The following is a 21,576-nucleotide window of genomic DNA, read 5'->3' on the forward strand; positions in this document are numbered from 1 at the left end:
AACACAGAAGAAATATCTGAGAAGAGAAAATGATGAGGCCATCCTCACACTTGTGAGGTTGCAGAATCTGTGGGCATCTGGGCATAGTGTCTAATGAATGGTTAGATATTTAAAGCAGAATCTCTCTTTCTTTGGGGGGAGAGGTACCAGGGATTGAACTCAGGGGCACTCGCCTACTGAGCCCTATTTTGTATTTTTTTATTTAGAGACAGGGTCTCACTGAGTTGTTTAGCACCTCGCTTTTACTGAGGCGGGCTTTGAATTTCTATCCTCCTGCCTCAGCTTCCTGAGCTGCTGGGATTACAGGTGTGCCCTACCTCACCCAGCTTAAAGCTGAATCTCAAAGGAGAAACCTGGGATAGAAATGTTTGAGAGTTACCAGTGTACAGCCAAGTAAAATTTTGAGGCCTTTCTCTATATCCCCATGGACATTTCCATGCCTTTCTCTGTATTTCCAAGGACAGCACAGCCCATCAGCAATTGGGAGGGACAATTCCTATGACTTAAGTAATGTCACAAGGAACAAAACAGATTTGTTGAGTAGAGTGTTTAGTTGCAGGGAATGAAATCAGAAATTTGTGGCAAAATTGGATCTTATATTTGCAGGTTTAACCTGAGGAAGTCTAAGACAGATAGTTGGGGAAGTGAGGGATTTGAGGTTAGCCAGGATCATCAGAGATAACTTGGCAAAACCTCTAAATCTTCACAGAGAATGAAACTATGGCCCCAAAAGTTAATTGGGACTGTCTCAGATCACCCATCTACTAAAATACAAAGCCATTTAGTCCTTGACTCTATTCTGTTTCCCTGAGTTCTGGTCACAGCTTTATGATGAATCCCCTAGGTGACTGTTGGGGTCTCAGTCTTGTTTTGAAGTAACACATACCTCACAATTGCTTTAACCTAGAGAAATAGTGGATCATGCAAGATAATGGAATTATGTCCTGACTGTGTTAACCTATAGTGTTCAGTTACATCTCTCTCTCTCTCATGTGTTTTAAGTACTGTGAGATTGTATTAAACATATGTGCTGAGAAGCCAACTTGAGTAGGTCATTCCAGTTACCATTTATATGTCCTTCTGTGCCTGGCACTATGCAGATTCCTTTTCATTCATAATTTGCTTAATTTAATGGTTATAAATAAGAATTATTTTATAGATGGAGAAGCTGAGGTTCATAGAAGTTCAATAACTTTCCCACTGTCTCATGAGATGAATGTCTAAGATTCATGATGCTGCTCAGAATTTTATGACCAGGATTCAAATGTAGGTCATTCCTTGATTCCAAAGTCCATGCATGCTGTTAAATAACACACTGGAAAGTTTAAAATTCTGCTCAGGTATAAGGAATTTATCACCACATGTTGTTCAAGAGGATAGTTTCTTTATCTCTGTCCTCTGTGTAGTCTCCCTCTCCCTCTTGAACTTCAGGTGTCTGTACACATTCCTCAGTCAGCTGGTTTTACCCAGTCATTTTGGATAGGAAAGCATTGTTTAATGATCAACCAAAGCCATCAGGCAAATCCATTTGGACCTTCTAAAATTAGAAATGTGGAGGGTTTTTTTGTTTGTTTTTTAAACTTTAAAAAGCCTATATGTTGGGCTGGGGTTGTAGCTCAGTGGCAGAGTGCTTGCCTTGCATATGTGAGGCACTGGATTCGATCCTCAGCAACACATAAAATAAATAAACAAAATAAAGATATTGTGTCCATGTATAACTAAAAAAATATTTAAAAAAAAAAAAAAAAAACCTAGGGCTGGGGTCTTGGCTCAGCAGTAGAGTGCTCGCCTAGCATGTTTGAAGCCCTGGGTTTGATCCTTAGCACCACATAAAAATAAATAAATAAATAAAAGGTATTGTGTCCGACTACAACTAAAAACAAAAATAAACAAATATTAAAAAAAAAAAAAAACCCAAAGCCTGTATGTTGGAGGCCATATGTTTGGATTTGAATCTGCTTTCTGTGTGATCAGGTGCCAGTTGGTTTCAGATTCTTAATTCCCTGCCTAGTTAAACAGGTACAATAACTTTTACCTGTAGTCATTGCTGAGAGCAGTAAGTGAGATAATGTGAGAAAAACGCCTGGCATATAGGAGATGCTCAGTAATGTTTGCCTCCTCATTCCTGGCCCTTGAGTGAATATGGCATTTAGGACTCCAGGAATTTTAAGAAACAGAGTCAGTATCTCTAGGTGATTGGAAAGGAACTTCAGAAGACTACAAAGAAGTATCTTTTATAGCTGGACAATCAAATGAAATATAAAAAAGCTAGGACAACTAAAAAAAGTAGCATTGAGGTGTGGGGAGCCACGACTATATCTATGTCAAGCTGTTGTTTAAAGGTGCTATAGTGTTCAGAGGACAAGAGCAGCCACAGGTAGTTATGATTCCTCCCCAAGGGGATAGAAGCACTGAGGATGTATTCTCATTTGAGAGCTACTGAAAAGCAAGGAGAGACAGAGGACTATAGTGCCTTTCTTTAGCTCATACAATGTGTGACAGTTGTATGTCTGGACTGAGCCTCAGTTTACCTTTCCATAAAGTTGTGGCCCTCCCGCCTAACTCTGAAAGTAGGAAGGGATTCATAAAGTTGTATGGTGGGATAATAAGCTCCTGGATATATAATAAGGCTCCTGGAAAACCAGAGCTGTGCCCAGGGCAGCATACTGGGTGAGTTGGAGTGCTGGTCCTCACACAGCCTCTGCTGTCCACCTTGTCAGCCCACAGTATCTATTAAACTTCTTCAGTGTGCTAGGCATCCTTGCCTAGGAATAAATGTGTTCAAAGGTAAGTCCATACCCTCACAAGCTTACAGTATAATTCAGGAAATAATACAAGATATAAGTGATGAATAACAATATGAAAAATAAGTAATTTTCCCATGAAATCCTGTAATTAAAGGTTCTAGCATAGAAACTGGCCTAGAAAGGATGTTTATAATCTCAGCTTCCCCTTTTTTGTAAATATACAGGTTTTTCCAAGACAAAATAGGTCCCCCACTTGGCACAGTACACTGTGCATAGAAGATATTAATGCTGTTGAACCAATGATCGAATGTGATTGCTAATACAGGTAATGGCAGTAAATCCTGCAGAAGTTCAGAGGTCTGAGTTGTTGGGGGCAAATTTGATGAGGAAGGTTGCTATTGAGCTGGTTGGTCCTGAAGGATTTGTACAATTTAGAAAAGTGTGAGAAGGGCTGATGCATTTCCTTGTCTCAGAGGAGGCACTATGTGGGGTTAAAGTTAACGCTTTGGGGTCAGGCTGGGGGTCCAATCCCAGCTCTGCCACTTATTTGCTATGTGACCCTGAGCAAGTTCCACAGCCTTTCTTCATTTCCTCACTTGTAAAATAGATAGTAATTGTCTCTACTTCATTGGGGTTTTGTGAAAATTAGATAATCCATATAGAGTGCTTATTACATTTCTGTTAATAAATGTTAGTTTTTGTCATTATTTTCATTTTGATAGTATTATCATTATTATCTTACCTTTGCCCACCTACTTACCTTAACTCATAAGACCCTTTGTTATCTCACTGCCTGCTACCTGCTGTAGTTTCCTTATAAAAACTTATTTCATTATAGTAAATCACCTACTCTTGGATTTGTTGTGGTGCTTTGTGCTTCCATGTATTTGTAAATGCTGTTTCCTTGTCTAGAGTAATACCATCTTCCCCTCTATTGCCTTTGTCTGACTCTGCTTGATGTTTAAGACTGAGTCGTGAAACATTTCTTCCAGGAAACCTTACTTGACTGGGTCTGATTAGATGTTATCTCCCTGGGTTCCCACAGTGCCATCTCCACCTCTTTCATAGCAGTGCCAACTGTGCTTACCCTAGTTCGCTCACCTACCTTGCCTCAGGATATAACTTCTTAAAGATAGTGATCACACCTAGTTTATTTTGATATTCCCAGATTCTAACTTAGTGCTTGGTGTATAGTTGTTTCCCACTAACTGATGGATTAAAAACCTAAACATAGAGCTGGGTGTGGTGGCACATGCCTGTAATCCCAGCTACTCAGGAAGCTAGGGTATGAAGATCACAAGTTAAAGGCCAGCCTGCACAATTTAACAAGACCCTATCTCAAAATAAAAACAGAAAAGGGCTGGGGGTTGTAGCTCAGTTGCCTAGTGCATGCAAGACTGTGGATTTTATCCCCAGGACTGAGGGGGAAAAAAAAGAAACCCTAAACAAAGAAATGTAGCTCACATTATGTGTAACACCTACTACGTAGGATCATTTACTCCATAGATTTAAGTGCTTTTTGTATTTTAACTTATTTACTTATAGCAATATTATGAGGCAAGTATTATTCCTACTTCCATTTTATAGAAGAGAAAACTGGGGCTCACAGACATTAAATTACTCCCCCCCTAGGCTACATAACTAGCAAATAGGTGGAGCCAGAATTCAAACCCAGCATCCTGTAGCTCCACAGTTGTGCTTTAACCATTGCATTGTGCCTATAGGAGTGTTAACGGAGATTTGTTTTTGTTTTGTACCAGGAATTGAACCCACAGACATTTTACCACTGAGCCACATCCCCAGCCCTTTTAAAAAAATTTTTGACACAGGGCCTTGCTAAGTTGCTAAGGCTGGCTTTGAACTTGCGATCCTCCTGCTTCAGTCTCCCAAAATGCTGGGATTATAGGCATGCACCACTGCGTCCAGCATGTCACTGAGATTTGTGATAAGGATGTTTATTGAATGTCCAAGAAAAGGTGAAGAAACATTAACCATAAATCACTCCATGACACATTTCAGAATTAGTCAGTGTATGGAGAAACTGTTGTGGATGGATCTTACCACTCACTTCTATAAACTATTTGCTAGAGAAGTGTAACTTTATCTGTTGTGAACCTCTCTGAGGCGTGATGAAGTATAAAATTTAAGGGCAAGAGGAAGGAGGGAGTATGTGTATGGAGAAACTAAATTTGCCCTGTCTTTATTGAGCACCTATTATGGTGGTTAATAGGCTGATGGTGATTCCTGTGCTGAAGAGCCTATGGTCTAGCAGGCTATAAAAAGATTGATCTGGTTAAAGAGAAAGGCAGGAAAAGAGACTTAGATTAGGCATGAACTGAAGAAAAAGTTGAGACTCCAAATGAGAAGTCAGAGTTTGCTGAAGAAAAAGCAACATATAAAGAAAATTACTGAGGCTGTAGTACAAAAGGCAGATTATAAGTGAGAGAGCCCAGAAGTAGCAAGGACAGTGATGAGAATGCTCTCTGCCAACCAGACAACCCAGGGACAGCATAAGGGACTTGGTGGTAGGAAAGGTAGTAGAAGAATCAATCAGTTTTTTTAAATTAAGTGTCTGCATATGATTCAGAGAAGAATAGGAGGTATGGGGATGTAGCTCAGTGGCAGAACACTTGCCTAGCATGCATGAGTCTCTGGATTCAATCCCCAGCACTACCAAAAAAAGAAAAAAAGAAGGAAGAAGGCATAATTTCTGCCCTCAAGGAGTTTCTGTTCTAGTTATGAACAGAGGAAACACACACATAAAAAGACACTATATAGAACACATTCAGTTTGTACTAACAGGCCATGGTATCAGGGATCAGGCATTTTTCTCGATTGTTAGATTTCATTTCCAAGGTTACTTCATGGTCCAGAGTAGCTGTTGAAGTTCCAACCATTACTTCTGCATTCCAACCAACTGGAAGAAGAAAGGAAAAAAGAAGATATACTCCTTCCCTTTAATAACACTTCTCAGAGGTTGTACACATTACTATTCACATCCTACATAGTCACAAAACCATACCTAAATGCAAGGGAAGCCTTCGACTGCATATTACTAAGGAAGATGAGAGAGGTTGGGGGATAACAAGTAGGTCTCTGCCATATCATTCTTCACATATATTTATGCTTGGAGCTCAGAAGAGGGGCCTATTGTTCTAGGTTAGGTAATTTGAGTTATGTAGTTATGGGTAGGGATTCTGGAGATCAGGGAAACACTAGTCACAAACAAATCCTAGGGTTAGGGAATGGAAGGAGAGCTGTCCCAGGAGGGAGTCCAGAGTAGGGGAGGATGAAGTTGATCAGAGGTGCTGGGCCAGCTTGTAGAGAATCTTCAATCAGAAACATTCTTTAAGATACTAAAAGCACCAGCCAAGGAGTTCAGATATCTTTTGTAAATGAATAAAGAATATTTCTGAACCAAGGAGAAATGTGATCTATTTTCCATAGTTGGAAGTTCCCTTCATGTGTGCAGGAAAAGTGGGGAAGGCAGTGCTGGAAGCAGATGTGCCAGCTAAGAGGTCGTCCCATAGGCTGGGAGTGAGCAGCCAAGGCCTGGCTAGGTGGGATGGAAGAGAAGGTGCAGGTGAGAGGCCTCGGGAAGGAGACTTACTGGGCCTCAGTGAGAGATGGGCTATGATGTGGGATAGGGAGAGATGTGACTCCAGAAATACTATGTCCTCCAAGTGCAGTTACTGCCTATTGGGCTTCCCAGGCTGGAGGACAGAGCCTCATGAAAAAAGAGTGAGGACCTTGCTTGGCTGCAACAAGATGTGAGGCTCTGCCCCAAGACTCCCTGGCTTTGGAAAACCAGCTGCCCCCAGTGGAATAGTTTCCATTCTGTGTAACTAGGGAGTGTGTGGGTCTGGCTAACCACGGGGAGGGGCTGAGGAGCCAACAAACAGATCAAGTTGCTCTGTGGTAACTTTTTAGCTAGGGCCTGGGGGCTTAGCTGGGAAACAGCAGTTCTCCTATCTGAGATTGTATACTTCTTGACTGATAGGTGACCTGTGGTTTCAGCCCAGATCAAGTTACCTGTGGAGGTTACCTGATGTCAGGTGTGAGGTCAACAGTGGGGCAGAGGGTAGAACTGGTACTTTGTTGGCATTGGGGACATGGTCAACTTCCTTTGCCTTCTCAACATCCAACAGAGGAATCTTCCAGGGTAAAGAAGAGTCCTCAAGAGTGTAATTGAATTTAGAAAAAGCCATCTCTTTGTCTGGGTGATGCTGGCCTTCTAGGACCTCTCCTTCATTTGACTTCCCTGGTGTGAATTGCAGAGCTCAGCCGGAGACATCTGGCTAATCCATTTCTTTTTCCTGCAGGCTGCTCAGGAACTTGGCCCATGATTGCTCAGCAAGTCATTTCTGGTTATAGAGTCATCAGTGACCACAGAAGCACGTTCTCCAGACATGGCTTTAAGCCTGGCAGTTTGTCCCCAAAATGGCTTCAAGCTATTGCAGACACTTTTTTTTTGGGGGGGGAGGTACTGAGGATTGAACCCAGGGGTACTTATCCACTGAGCCATATCCCTGGCTCTTTTTTATATTTTGTTTAGAGAAAGGGTCTCGCTGAGTTGCTTAGGGCCTCACTAAGTTGCTGAGGCTGGCTCTGAACTGGTGATCCTCCTGCCTTAGCCTCTAGAACTGCTGGGATTACAGGAATGTGCCACTACAACTGGCTGATGATGCCTTCTGTTATAAGGAATCTGAGCAACTTTCCCAGACATCTAACAGAGCAGCCCTAGAGAAATCTGCACGTGTGGCTAGAATTGTGATGAACCCATGTGCTCCCGTACACAAGGTCCTATTCAGAGGGAGAAGGGGAACAGTGGGGAGCTGCGCTGTTGAGGCTGTGGAGTTTGACAGAAAGGGACTGGAGGCCTACAATCCAGGGAGGCCCTACATTATTAGAACTCTGTGTCATGAAGGGGACTGCTTGGAGTATTTACTCCCATTCTACCAAGGCGGAGAGGGGTTGCCTGTCTTGTTAGTGTGTTTGACTGTTCCAGTGATTTTCCTTCTGCTCTAGGATAGATAATTCTTCACCCAGAAACTTTTGCAGATGATTCGGGCTCATTCTAGACTGTCTCAAATTCTCCAAACCCAAGCTCTGGAGAGGAGCATAACAGGAGGATGGGAGGGAGGCTGGCAAGAAGAGCAGGTTTGAGCTTAATCTCCCCAGTGTGGCAACAAAGCCAGCTTTGGATCTGTTGGTTCTGCAGTGAGATATGGCCATCTGTCCATTCCTTCTTCTCCCCTGTGCTACTCCAGCCAGTCATGGGTCTGGGGAAAAGTGTGGGTGTTTGGAGGGGCTGCTGTACTTCCCGTGTCTGAACCTTTTTTAATTTTAGCTCTTGGCCCTTTGATGAAACTCTGATTTTTTTGGTTTCCCTTTGACAGGATTGCAGTTTTGCGGGGGAATTAGGAGAAGTTGTGCTAAAACAAGATAAACAGTGATGTGGAGGTGGCAGCGTTGTAGGCCATGGGCTGGGCTGGCTGACTGGCCAGCCTGCTGTCTGGGAGGGCTGGATGGAAGAGTACTCCCGCCCTGCACACTGGCCAGCTGGCTTGTGTTAGAGCACTGGCTGAAAATAACTCTCATTGTCTGGGAGCTGCTACTGTGGCAGACTGTGTCTGCTAAGGAGCCAAGCTGGAGGAGTTGGTGCCTTCTATCTCCTTGAGTCCTCACCCTTTGGGAGTAGTGCCCAGCTTTGCCCACTGCCCACCAGTAGACACATGGAGGGCAGGCTGAACTATTCTGACTTTCTTTCCTTTGTGCCTTGGGTTGCTTTCTTCATCCCTGGCCTGGGGGGCAGATTTGTTGTGTGAGGGGGATCCTTCTGCAGTAGCTTCCTGGACTCCCATGCGTTGTGCCTCCTCACTGCTTTCCACCTCTGCTCATCTTTCCAGTGGGCTGATCGGCAGATGCCAGGGAGGGCTTAGCAGGAGCTTCGGCCAGGGGCTTAGTGGCAGGTTGAGAAGCATAAGGAACCCTCACTTCACCTGTGGAGTCATTCTAGATTTCAGCTCCCCAGGGATCTCCATCCCTGTGGGTTGAGCACAGGAGCTGAGGCTTTCCCACTGGGAGATAGTCCAATCATAGCAAACTTGATAGAAAGTGGTTCTAAGAAAGAAGGCATAAATAGAATCACTAACTCACTTTCTTCTGTATTTGCTCAAAATAAATGACCTCTTTGCTGGCCTTCTCTAAAACCTCCACAATCCCTTTCCCAGGAACATTTCAGAAGTCTTTCTGCCTTTCTCTCAGAGGAGCTATGCCATATTTATCTCTGTTCCTAAGATTTATCATGATCAACTAGAACCAACAGAGACAGCTGAATAGGGAATTTTTGGTGGTTCCTATTTCTGTTACTTGGGTTTTCCCCAGGTGGGAGAAGACTGGCAGAGTAGGGGTAAGTCCCAGAGCAGGGCCTACAACTTTGAAGGAAACTCCAAACCCCACCAGCATTTCCCTTCTTCTGCAGTGGGCAGGAAATGGGGAGGGGCTAAGTAGCCTGGGGGTGCAGAGCAGGAAGGAGAAAGGAACCTCTGTGGGCAGAGCTACCTCCCTCTCCTGTGGCTTCACTGGGGCCAACAGGGATCAGGTAGGGAGTAAGGAAACTTTGCTGGCGGGACTGGGCCCTTGCTCACATGGAACCCACCAAGCAGGCAATCTGCCTGGCCTCCAATTTGCAGTAAGCTAGTGCAGCCCTGCTGGAGGAACATCAGATCCACGCCTTTTGGCTTCTTCCTGTTATGGGTTTTTATTACCAGGCTTCTTGCTGGTTCCCTCTGACTTAGGAATCAGTCCCAGAGTTGCTTTCAGTTTGAGTTCATCTTCCCCTTCTCCTCTTGTTTGGTATTGTGACTGTTTGGATTGTGACTTGTCTCCTCTACTCCATCTTTCTTTCCTAACTCCAAGGATGGTACTATTCAAATTGCCTACTAGTCTTATATGAAACAGAGGGATCAAAGAAGGAGTAAAAGATTACTCTGTAGCCAGAGTGTTGAAACAATTGCTGAAGGAGAGACAGGAGCAGAGATAGATAAGCCAGAAGCAAGAAGATAGGTCCCTAGATGTCAGACATTGTACGGATTTTTGGGGAAGAAGTAGAGAACTGTGTCAACACCCACAGTGTTCCAGACACATACAGACATATGTTGTTTATCATTTGACCCTCATAAAGCCCTGTGAAGTAGTGAGATTATTTCCAATTTATGGATGAATTCACTGAGGTTCCATAGTTATTTTGGGCCCTCTGGCTCCATATTCAGTGCCTTATCCTCTCCAACACAGCTACTGCCTTCCTTGTTTAGCGAGGCTCTCACTGAGGAGTTAAGAAGAACTTCACAAATGGTAGAGAAACAAGCCTTTGACTGAGACCAGAATCGTGTCAGCATTGCTCTCTGGCTGTTTCCAGAACTCAGGAAGTTGCCCTTCCGAAGGGTAGAGTGGCTTCCTCAGGACACTGGAGCCCTGCCATCATGCATATTATCAGGTGGAGTAGGAGCCTTGGTTCCTTGTCTGGCAGGAAAAGAACTGTCCTGGTTCTGCTGCGTTGGCTGGTAGCTCCCCCCATAGTTGGTAACCCGCTTTTGAGAATGCTGGAGGTTGGGGATTACCCCCTACCTATCTTCTTCTCATCATACTTTAGCCCTCCCTGAAGAAGCAGAGAAGGCTGGGACCACTGTCCAGAAAGTGCCACCAAAGTTCTAAGACAAAAGGATATGGGCATATGGTCAGGGCTGTTTCCTGTTTCTGCCACTTGTTTTCAACTCCAGGAGTTCATTTTTCTGAGACACTAAAGTTTGACTAGGTCCCTGATTTGTCTCTTCTATGTTTTCAGACTAGGGTTCCCCAAGGGTATGATTTTGTCCATTCTTGAAGCCCAGAGAGGATCAAGCATTTCATCACCAGTTCACCCGGTGAGGAAGTATGATGCTGTGGCAACTGACAGTGTTGGCCATGATAGGAAGCTGGCATAGACAGGACAGACAGGACATGAGTGAGGTCTGCCATAGTAGCAACAGGCTATCCCTCCCTCTCCCAACAGCTTCTTCCAGGGGAGACAACAGCAAACTATTTCCATGGCACATTCTTGGGAGAAGCCGTCAGATGACATTGATGTGCTTAGGATATGCACAGCCAGGACCAGCCCTAGTGACTGTGTCTACTCAGTTCTGTCTTGTGTTCTGCTAGTAGAATCCTGGCCCCAGGTAGACTTAGAGATCAGCTCTGGGCCTGCCTTAGACCTTTGGGTTCCTATTTGTTAAGGTTTCCTGCTCCTGTCCTGTTATCTAAACAAACATATTGAGATTGGCCCTTAGCAAAGCAGTTCCAAGGAGAACATGGACTTTACATTTGCCCCTCCTGCTGTTAACTGCACAGGCTGTGGGGAGGACTGTTAGCCCCTTTCCTGTGGACGTTAAGGCAGAGTGGTGGGGAGAGGTGCTATGAGGTAGTCTTCTCCCCTTCTTTCCTCCTCTTGCCTTCTACACTTCTCTTCCACTTGTAAAATCCAACCAGAGACCTCAACCCTGCTTCCTTTTTGGAGGCATAGTGACCCTGTTTCTATCTAGTATCCCAGAGCTATCTAGGGCCTCTTTCCTCGTGGTTCCCCTACCCCCCAGAACTGAACTAAGGACCTTGCCATGCGCTCTGCCACTGAGCTAAATCCTCTACCCCTACCTGGTGCCTCTTAACCCTCAACTTACCCTAAACTTATCTTCAGCTTACCCTCCACTAGGTGCATGCCAGCATGAGAGTCTATAAAAATAGACATGGTTTCTTAGGAGTGAAATGAGCACCCAGTTAGTTTAATCATATGTGAGATAAGTACAAGATAAATAGATAGTATGGTAAATAAGTGATATTTAAGGATCTCCTCTCAATCCCTTAGAAAATGGAGGAACCCCTTCCAGTATTCTGCTTCTGGAATAATGCAGGGCCTATGTGACTTCTCCAGCCCTGGCACACATAATTCATGTCCCCAGGGATGAGGATGTCAAGGAGTAGGTAGAAATAAACCAAGTGGTCATGCTTGGATTACCAGGGAGTGGGAACTGGACACAGAGCAGTAGGCAGAGGAGATAGATGAAAGGTTGGCTCTCCAGGAGGCTCGGGAAAGACTAGATCCTTGAAAAGTCATGTGGCTTTTCAGATGGCTGTGGCACTTCAAATGAGGGATCATATTTGATTTAGGTCTGTGGGCAAGGTGCAATGATCTGAGCAAAGTGTCAGACTGCTTAAGAGGCATGGGTGGGACCTGGCCCAGGTAGCCCTACTGATGAGAGGGGAGAAGTGGCTGCAGGGAATGCGGGAGGGGAAAGTAGGCTGGCCTCTCTCACATACTTTACTCAGTCTGTTCATTTAGCAAATAGTAATGTAATAAAATAAAATGATTCCTAGGCTCTCCTTTAGTATTCTACATTAGAGTATCTCAAGGAGGGTTCTTGATAGTGCTCTGTCTTTGTGTGTGTGTGTGTGTGTGTGTGTGTGTGTGTGTGCATGTTACTACAGATTGAACCCAGGAGCATTTTGCCTCAGAACTATATCCCCAGCCCTTTGTTAATTTTTATTCTGAAACAGGGTCTTGCTAAGTTGCTGAGGCTGTCCTCAAATTTGTGATCCTCTTGCCTCAGCCTCCTGAGTCACTGGGATTATAGTAACATCTGGCTACTGCTGTGTCTTAATTGGGAGAGGGATCATAAGAATACTACTAATACACAATTATGTAGTTTATGCAGATATCTCTATGTTGACAAATTGTTCTCTAGCTTCTCTATTTGGCCAGATTTTAATGACTCATTTAACATTTGCTATATTATCTATTAGTGAAATTAAATTATGATTGATACAATTTCTAAAGAACTTCTGAGATTTGGTTTTAAACTTAACTTTACTGCTTTTGTTTCATAATTGACTATCAAACTGTTTTACCCCTAAATTTTTATTTTAAAAAGTCTTCAAAAATAATCCCATGCTGTTTAATAAATACAGCCATTTATTATTAGATTAAAAAAAGAATACTACTAATACTACTAATACTTGAAGTTCTAAACTTTTGTAAAAATGTTTCTAAAAATATTTGAGCAGTTTACTTTGCACATATGTTCTTCTCATTCACTTGCATCCTGATTCAGGAAAAGAGGTAAAGTGGCTATATATATAAAATAGATAGATAGATAGTCTCTGGGTGACTCAGAGAACCTGCCTGTGCAAGTGTGTGATATAGGAAAGTTATCCATCTTGCAGGTGGAAAACCAAATTGAAAGTTGCTGCTTTAAATTGATTGCTTTCAAAGTTTTTTTTTCTTTAAAAAAGTTCTTTTAGTTGTTGATGGACCTTTATTTTATTCATTTATTTTTATGTAGTGCTGAGAATTGAACCTAGTGCCTCACACATGCTAGGCAGGTGCTCTACTACTGAACCAGAACCCCAGCCAGCTTTTAAAATTTTGACCTGTTTCATGTTAAGTACATTTTACAGCATGACCTATGTGCCTGTGAAATATATATATATATATATATATATATATATATATATATATATATATATATGAAATGGAAGCATCATGAAACATTGCTTATGCTTCCTTTGCAATAAGTCCTGTTTTCTTCTATCCTATTCCAAATTTAAATTTTTTTTTAGTTGTAGATGGACACAACACCTTTATTTTTTATATATATATATTTTAGTTGTAGTTGGACATAATACCTTTATTTCATTTATTTTTATGTGGTGCTGAGGATCGGCCCAATGCCTGGTACATGGTAGGTGAGCGCTCTACCACTAAGCCAGAACCCCAGCCCCATTCTAATTTTTCTCTTTTTTTCAGTATTGAGGATTGAATCTAGGGGTACTCTACCACTGAGCTGCATTCCAAGCCCTTTTTATTTTCTTTTGAGATGGAGTCTGTTAAATTGCCCAGTCTGGCCTTGAACTTGTGATCCTCCTATCTCAGCCACCTGAGTAGCTGGGATTATAGTTATGTACCACCCCACCTGGCTCTGTTCTATTTAAATCTTTTCATTTTAATGGAAATAAAGTTAATATTGATTCAATAAATTGGTTCCACAACCTGTTTTAGAAAACCTTGCTCAGCCAAACTCAACTAATAACAATGGGAAGGCAGGAGGATTGTCTCTCCCTTCAGAGCCTAACTTATCAGCAACAGTCATGATGAAGTCTGATGGCATAGGAGGGGAAGGTATGGCAGTCTAGCCTTTCTGTCCTCCAATGGGGGAGGTTTCAGCCTGTTGACTCAGCTTTTCTCCTCAGAGCTCCATGAACCTGCCTCCTGACAAGGCCCGGCTCCTGCGGCAGTATGACAATGAGAAGAAATGGGATCTGATCTGTGACCAGGTACAGGTTGGAAACAGCAGGGAGGTGGGGAGTTGCACAGGGCTGGACAAGGTGATAGGTAGCAAGGTCAAAGGCGTCATCTGCAGCACTGACCAGGGCTTGGCCTTAGTCTATGCTGATTTTCTGTTCTAAGGAGACACAGCTGATAGGCCAGTCTCCCACACAGGGCTCTCCTAATTTTTCCCAATGGACAGTGGTGTCAAAGTATGTAGGGCTAGCTGTGGAGCAGGTTGTTAGTTTTACCAGCAGAGCCTGTTTCTGCCTTTCCCAAGGGTCAGGGTTCTGCCTGGTAGGGTATCCCAGAAGAACCTTTATCTCCCTCTGCTCCAGACTTTACAAATAGCAGGGAGTATCTCAGTATATACAGGCCTCTAGGAATGAGGCACCTCAGTCCTCGAGTGTTCTGTTCCCAAATCTGAGAATAGTCGAGGACTGCAGCTGTCTCTATATGAATAGTGTTTAGAGCTGGAAGAAAAGAGAGATCATTGTTTTGCTCAGAACCAAGGTTTTCTAACATCTACTACTTGACTCTTTACCCTGCACATATTTAAGGTCCCAAGTCTTTGAACTCAGCCTGACTGCAAGGCTGAGAGAGCTGACTTCTTTATCTCTTGGTATATATCAAAGTAACTGGCACAGAGTATGGGCAGTGTGTTTACCTGGCACCTTGCCATGGAGTTTTCTCACCAATAAATTTATTATTTCTTTTCAAGCTCTGAACAAAATCATAATTACTAATGTTTTTTTGAATGCTGATTGTGTTATCACATTCTCTATACATATTAAACGGTCTCATTGCATTCTCACAAAAACATGTTAAGGAAGGCACTAGTTGCATTTTATAGATAAAGAATCCAAGGGTTTATAACCTGCCTAATGCTAGGAAGTGGTAGAGGCAGGATTGGGCTAGGGCAAGCAGGTGCCAAGTCTTTGCTACCTATTCTGTTCCACTGCCTCTCAAGTCATGCTGCTTGACCTGAGCTAGAATTATGATACAGATGTCCCAGTTCAAGCTCCTCCTCCTCCTCCTCCTCCTCCTCCTCCTCCTCCTCCTCCTCCTCCTCCTCCAATGAGTCTGGTTTCCTTGCTTTCTGCATTTAAGAAGAGTTGGTTAGCACCTTCTTGGGTTTGGGAGCACAACAGCCCTTAATACTGAGATTCTCTAATTGCTGATCTCTCAATCTTTTTCTTTTTTTGTAGGAGCTGCTGGGGTGCTTTACCACTGAGCTTCATCCCAAGTCCTTTTTTTAAAAGTATTTTTAAAATTGTAGGTAGACACAATACCTTTATTTTTTATTTATTCATATGTGGTGCTGAGGATTGAACCCAGCACCTCACACACACTAGGCAGGCATTCTGCCACTGAGCCACAACCCTAGTCCCCATCCCCAGTCCTTTTTATTTTAAGACAGGGTCTCATTAAGTTGCTAAGGGTCTTACTAAGTTGCTGAGGCTGGCCTTGACCTTGAAATCCTCCTGCCTCAGCCTCCTGGGTCTCTGGGATTACAGGCGTGTGCACACACACACACACACATACACGCTCAAGATCATGTGATTATTTCAGCTTTCTCAGATTTTTCTTTCCTTTTTTTCCCCCTTTCATTTGTTTTCAAGTCTGCTTTTCTAACATTACATCATTCGCCTGGACCCCTTCTGGCCCTTTCACCCCAAGTTCATTTATCTCAGTTGTGGATTCCCTTTTCAAACCAGAATGCTAAATTGTTTTCTGAATTTCCTATTGGGTCAAATGAGCTGGTTGAGTCAAAGTAGGGAGGGCATAGTTCTGTGCCCTGTGTAGAGGGGATTGAGAAGTGATCTTGCTGAGGAGCAACCTTCAGCATTTGAGGTTGTTTTGGATCACTGGGGCCCGGGGCCTGGGCAAGTAGCAAAAAGTGCATTTGTAGCCCTGAACTGTTACCACTGCAAAACCAATCCAGTCCCAACTGCAGAGTTTGGAGCTGTGAAAGCTGAGTTCTGTAAGGCTCTGTAATATTTTGTGTATTATTCCCAGTTCTGAAACCCCACATCTTTTTAGCAAGTAACAGGCTAAAGAAGATTGCAACAGGTGTGATAAGGCAAAGAACCCCAACCATGATATAGGCAATGCTAAGGACAGGTGCCAACTGGGAGACTGAGTCTCCCCAGGTTGAGCATTGTAGGCACTCTTCTTCCTTAGTTTCCTTGTTTTATCCTGTGATTCTGTGCATGCACATAATTACACATATGTACATTCTTCTTATAGGAACGATTTCAGGTGAAAAATCCTCCCCATACTTATATCCAGAAACTCCAGAGCTTCTTGGACCCCAGTGTAACTCGGAAGGTAAAGTATGGAGATAGTGGGACCCTGTCTTGTTGCCCTTCATAGCTCTGTGGGGTTTGGGCTCAAACCCTTTGCCATGGGGGTTAGGACATCTTTTGAGCAATGGGAGGTGGATTTCTGGGCTCTGAGGCTAGGGGCCTGGACTAGCTGCCCAGTACTGGAGGGGAGGTCTATAATTGGACCCTTGTACCCCCTCCATTTCCTGATCTGCCCTTTTTCTTGTACTGTAAGTTGGATGGGGGGACATTAATGACAGAAGATTCCATGTTTACAGAAGTTCAGGAGGAGAGTGCAAGAGTCGACCAAAGTACTAAGGGAACTAGAGATTTCACTTCGCACCAACCACATTGGGTAAGTCAGATTTGGCCATCCCGGCCTTTCCACCTGGTCCCAGGTGTTGCCTACCACACCGAGGATGATTTGCTTATTTATCTTCCTGCCATAGGACAAAGTAGCCTCTTGAATGGTTCTTTGCTCCCCAGAGCATTACGCTGTGCCTTTCTGGCTTTTCTTCCCTTCAGCTCTGCCAGCAGCTGATTGGATGCTTCAGGCAAGCATGGGGCCTCTCCTGGGTCCTCAGTCTGTGGCTTTGAGTGGAAGACATTCCCACAACAGCTGAGAATGGAGTCTGCCTGTGGCCTGGTGCTGGGCCAAGGAGGGCCCAGAGAAGTCTGAGGGTGGGGGAAACATACTCCAGTGGGTAGCTGAGACCTAGTTTTTATTCAGCAACTCTTTGCACTTTTTAGCACCCAGAAGGTTATTTGCTTAGTTGGGTGAAAACAGTCTTAGTTCGTGAGGAGAGGAAGCTTCCTAAAGCACCAGGAAAGAAGATGTAAAGTAGTGCGGCCAGGAGTTGAATGTTTCCTGTATTCATAGAGCCTGTGTTGCCAACCCATTGAGAGGGCCCTCAGGATCTGTGTGAGTCTTTCTTTGCAGCCTCTGAGTCAGGTAACCAGAACTGCTGAACAGGCAGAGGGCTAATTCAGGGAGGTACAGAGAAAGAGGGAAATGCCTCAGTTTTATGAAACTGTCACCAGCAAGGGTATATGCAGCAAAAAGGAGAAAATGTGTGTGTGCATGCAGAAAGGATAGTTAGGGACACCTTATATAGAACTGGAAGCAGGGGTTCCCTCCTGATAGAGGGGTCTTGCGTGAATGGTGAGTGAGAAGTGGAGCTTAGGGTAGAATGGGATAGCTGGGCATGTGCCAGCCCCAGGTCCCTGAACTTCCCGAGAATGGGGTGTAAAGAGCCAAATGACATCATCAGCCTTTCCTCTCCTGTCATAGCAGCAGCCTGCTTGTCCACCATGAGGCCAAGCCTGCCTGGGGCTCTTCAGCAGGAGGGGACACCTGTTTGTAGCCAGCTGCAGCAGTACTCAAAAGGAAGCGGCACAGGAGAGAACAGGAAAGGGATGGTTCCTGGCCTTGGAAACTGTGCTGTGGGGGCCAAAATATGGCTTCCATACCTCATCTGTGAGTCTGACATGCAAAGCCAAGCCACTGCAAAAGGTGTGGCCAAGCCTTCACCTATGGTGAATTCCATCACAAAAGGAGCACTAGCTGGGCTCTTTAGTTAACCTGTATATGAGGGTGAGAGTGACATGGGCAATGTACTACCAGCCACCTACATTACTTGAATAGGCCTTCTCTCCCTTGTGGGCTCTGTTGTTTTCCTTAAATCCTGTTGAACAGTCAGGGCAAAGATAGGGGTCTACTCCTTTTGGAAGAAGGCCAGAGAACAATGTATGACAGTCTCCTCTGCCTTCCTCCTTTACCTGGTGCCTGCCCTCTGGCATCTGGCCAAGGACTAGGGCCAGAACAGCCTGGTTCCTAGGCCCTAGGCCACTTGGCAGTTGGCATACAAGTTAGAGATCTAAACCTGGTCCTTGGTTCCCAGAGAATAGCTTAGTGCTTGCATTTTAGGAGCCCTGAATCTGACCTGAGGCTTCTCTAGGTAGTTATGTAGGAGAGCCAGGATCCTTCTGGCAGGAAGTTTGTCAGGCTGGCTTGTGGGGGCTACAAGGTAAGAGGGGGCCAGGCAAGGTAAGGAAAGGAGAGTTCTGCTTTGGCCTCAGCCTGATCTGGTTGGGGCTTGCAGAAGCATGTATGCAGTCCTGCAGATGGGAACTCAGTCTTTGGAGTTGGGGACAGCTCTGAAGTGGGATTCCAGAGCCCCATCACCTCCTCCTTCCTCTCTGGTTTGTATTGGTTTCTTTGCCTTGCCTAACTGCCCTTTAACCTCTTCTCAAAGTGTCAAGATCCCGAAAATAGCAGTGTAGACTCAGACAGGAAATGAGAAGGGGGTGGGGAGCTGGAGAGCAGACAGACAGGAAATGGGAGGCCTGTAGGCCCCCAGAGAGGAAGCTAACTTCAGTCAGCTCCGGTGTCAGTCAGCTTCAGCCAGAGACTGCTGCCAAATCTCAGCCAGCACTGGTGTTCTAGCCCCGGCCTCTCTCCAGACCTTGGGGTGTGGCAGGCCAAGCTGGTGTTCCAGCTGTGGGGAAAAAACAGACCTGCAGGGGGCAGGGAAGTTGGGTGCAACTGGTTTATATAGATCCCCCAGACATTCGAAGAGAATAGAGCACTCAGGAGAGCAAGGTTTCATCTGAGGGTTTTATGTCTTTGCAGTAGAATGAACCTATCTTATAACAGTCCCATTCAGAATTCACTCTTAACTTTCTTCCTAGAGATATCTCAGCCCCAAAGGAGCAAAGGCAGAAGGGCAAAAATGCCATAGGACATTGTCCTTTAGGTTACCTATTGTGTACCTGCTTGCCTCCCTGGCTGAGGGGTCCACCTTTTTATTCAGGCTCCAAGTAGTCATGGTATTCTGGAGTTCCTCCAGTTCCTGATCATTCCCTCAGGCATTTCTAGTTACACCAGGCTCACTGTCTAAACACACAAACCCCTATCCCTTTGCTCACTGCTTCCCAAAATTGCTATCCTTGAACTCAGAGCCATTTGGCCCAGTAAGACTCTGTTCCAGGGTACTTTCTGGCCCTTCCTGCCTGTGTCTTGACTGAGACATCAGCTAAGCTGGGGACTTGCTGGCTCTGTCGAACACAGCTCTGCACATGGGCTTGTGGTAGCTGCTCTGGATGCCTCCCCAATTCTTCCAACAAATACTGAGCAAGGACACTGTGCCTAGCCTTGTGTTAAGCCTAAAAGATACAGAGGATTATTGAGCCAGGGTTCCAGGCTGGTAATATAACCATAAATGGGTCTGTCAGGGGTTTTGGTCTTCAGAATTTTCCCAGCCTGGTGCTAGGTTCTGGGAGAACTGAGGAGGGGGCGTTGTTGAGTCAGAGGCCAATCATCCTCTACTCACTTTAGCAGATGCCTTTTACTCTGTTTCCTGTATTTGCAGGTGGGTCCGGGAGTTTCTGAATGATGAAAACAAAGGCCTGGATGTGCTGGTGGATTACCTGTCCTTTGCCCAGTGTTCTGTCATGTAAGTACCACTCTAAGGCTAAGGGTGGGGACCCATTGGGGAAGACACAGTCCTGTTCTATTGAGAAGAAGAAGGGTGAGATTCCAACAGAAAAGATGGAAATGGGACTCTCAGGACAGGAGGAAGTAGCCCAGAAGTGGTATGGAAGTGGACAGGCAAACTAAGGGCATGTCTTGGGAACAGGGAAGATTGGCCTATTGGCTGGAGTAAAGATGTTTTGGGGACTGGAGTGATATGGAAAGGGAACTTGGAATCAACCCAAAGGATCCAAATGCCAGGTTGTAGGCAATCCAGGAAATGTCCTGGCTTGTGGAAGAGATGCTCTGGGGGGATCCATCCATCTCTGCAGAATTAAGTCTTCATAAAGCCACTCTAGGCCCAGTTGTAAATGGGTTACTTCAGGTCATTATTGAACCCAGGAGCAGTGAGCATTACTTTTGATCTGGACAGATGGATGAAGAATTTGGTAACCTTTTTTAGGCAGCCTGGGGACTTGGATATGGCCATAGGAAACTGTGTGGTATAGTGCAAAGAATGAGGGCTTTCAAATCATACGAAGCCAGGTTTGGCCCTCACTTGTGTCATGTACTATCTGTGTAACTTCAAGCACGTTTGTCCTCTTCTATGAAAGACATCCATGTTTCAGAGTTGTAAGGATTGTATTTGGAACATATTAGGTCTACATTGTAGTAACAGCTTTGTTATTAAATGTTATTCACGTCAGTATGCCTTACTATAATTATCTGAATATGGAAAGAGTAGTGATACTGATAATAAATGAGATGGCCAGCACATTCAGAGTTATGCCCTAGACAAGTCAGCCCCAGAGAGAATGATCATTCATCCTGGTTTGCTAATGACTTTCTGCAGTTTACCTAGCACTGAAAGTCCCATGTCATGGGCTATGGTGGCCCCTACCTAGACTTTTACTTTTCTACTGTCTCTGTTCCCCTAGCCATTCTCCTTTGTCCAGCAGGTCTTCAGTCTCATGACCTTAGGGACACAAACTAAGGTTCCTCACCTGGGTTTGGTCTCCATGTCACCAAGAATAGTCCACTCCTCATCTCCATCCCTGCTGAAACCATACCTCATGATCCTCCTATCTCTTTAAATGTGTTTTTTTTTTTTTTTGATATTTTTTTAGTTGTAGATGAACACAATATCTTTATTTATTTATTTTTATGTGGTGCTGAGGATTGAACCCAACGCCTCACACATGCGTGGCAAGTGCTCCACCACTGAGCTACAACCCCAGCCCTTTTTTTTTTTTTTTTTTTATACTGGCAATTAAACCCAGAAGCACCACTTAGGAGCCACATCCCAAGGACTCCCACCCACACGTTTTTTTTTTGTTGTTGTTGTTTTTCTGGAGACATAGTGTCTCACTAAGTTGCTTAGGGCCTCACTCAGTTGCTGAGACTGGCCTTGAATTTGTAATCTTCCCGCCTCAGTCTTCCAAGTCTCTGGGATTATAGGCATGTGCCACTGTGCCTGGCTTCTAAATGTTCTTTTTATAGAAAGAAATGAAAAACATTTGCTAAAGTGAATTTTTAAAATTCAGAACCTTTATAGTAAAAAGATGTAGATAATTTTTCCAAATAAGCCTAGCTTATTTGGAAAGCAAACAAATCCCAGCTGCTTTAAACCAAGAGCACACTGAAAACTTAGTACTGTATTAAGTGTCCATGGAA

At 44.3% G+C, this 21,576-nt stretch overlaps 2 protein-coding genes across 21 annotated transcripts in view; one reads left to right on the plus strand and one right to left on the minus strand.

Moving 5' to 3' along the window:
* Positions 1 to 21,576, plus strand: part of Fmnl3 (formin like 3) — a 54,879-nt gene that overhangs the window by 18,560 nt on the left and 14,743 nt on the right. For all 7 annotated transcript variants that reach the window (XM_071609873.1, XM_027950047.3, XM_027950044.3 and 4 more), the window contains exons 2-5: positions 14,028 to 14,111; positions 16,354 to 16,434; positions 16,709 to 16,785; positions 19,802 to 19,885. In XM_071609873.1, coding sequence (XP_071465974.1) covers positions 14,028 to 14,111; positions 16,354 to 16,434; positions 16,709 to 16,785; positions 19,802 to 19,885 — 326 coding nt within the window. The remainder of the gene's footprint in view (positions 1 to 14,027; positions 14,112 to 16,353; positions 16,435 to 16,708; positions 16,786 to 19,801; positions 19,886 to 21,576) is intronic.
* The window catches only part of Prpf40b (pre-mRNA processing factor 40 homolog B), a 107,377-nt gene continuing 91,350 nt past the window's right edge, over positions 5,550 to 21,576 (minus strand). For 8 of the 14 annotated variants that reach the window (XM_071609885.1, XM_071609882.1, XM_071609883.1 and 5 more), the window contains one exon: positions 5,550 to 5,664. In XM_071609885.1, the coding sequence (XP_071465986.1) occupies positions 5,610 to 5,664 (55 nt within the window). In that variant the 3' untranslated portion in view covers positions 5,550 to 5,609. The remainder of the gene's footprint in view (positions 5,665 to 21,576) is intronic. The other 6 variants (XM_071609878.1, XM_071609875.1, XM_071609889.1 and 3 more) reach the window with 3 other exon arrangements.

The sequence above is a fragment of the Marmota flaviventris genome, chromosome 3 (genome assembly GCF_047511675.1).
Source record: "Marmota flaviventris isolate mMarFla1 chromosome 3, mMarFla1.hap1, whole genome shotgun sequence".
Classification (NCBI taxonomy): domain Eukaryota; kingdom Metazoa; phylum Chordata; class Mammalia; order Rodentia; family Sciuridae; genus Marmota; species Marmota flaviventris.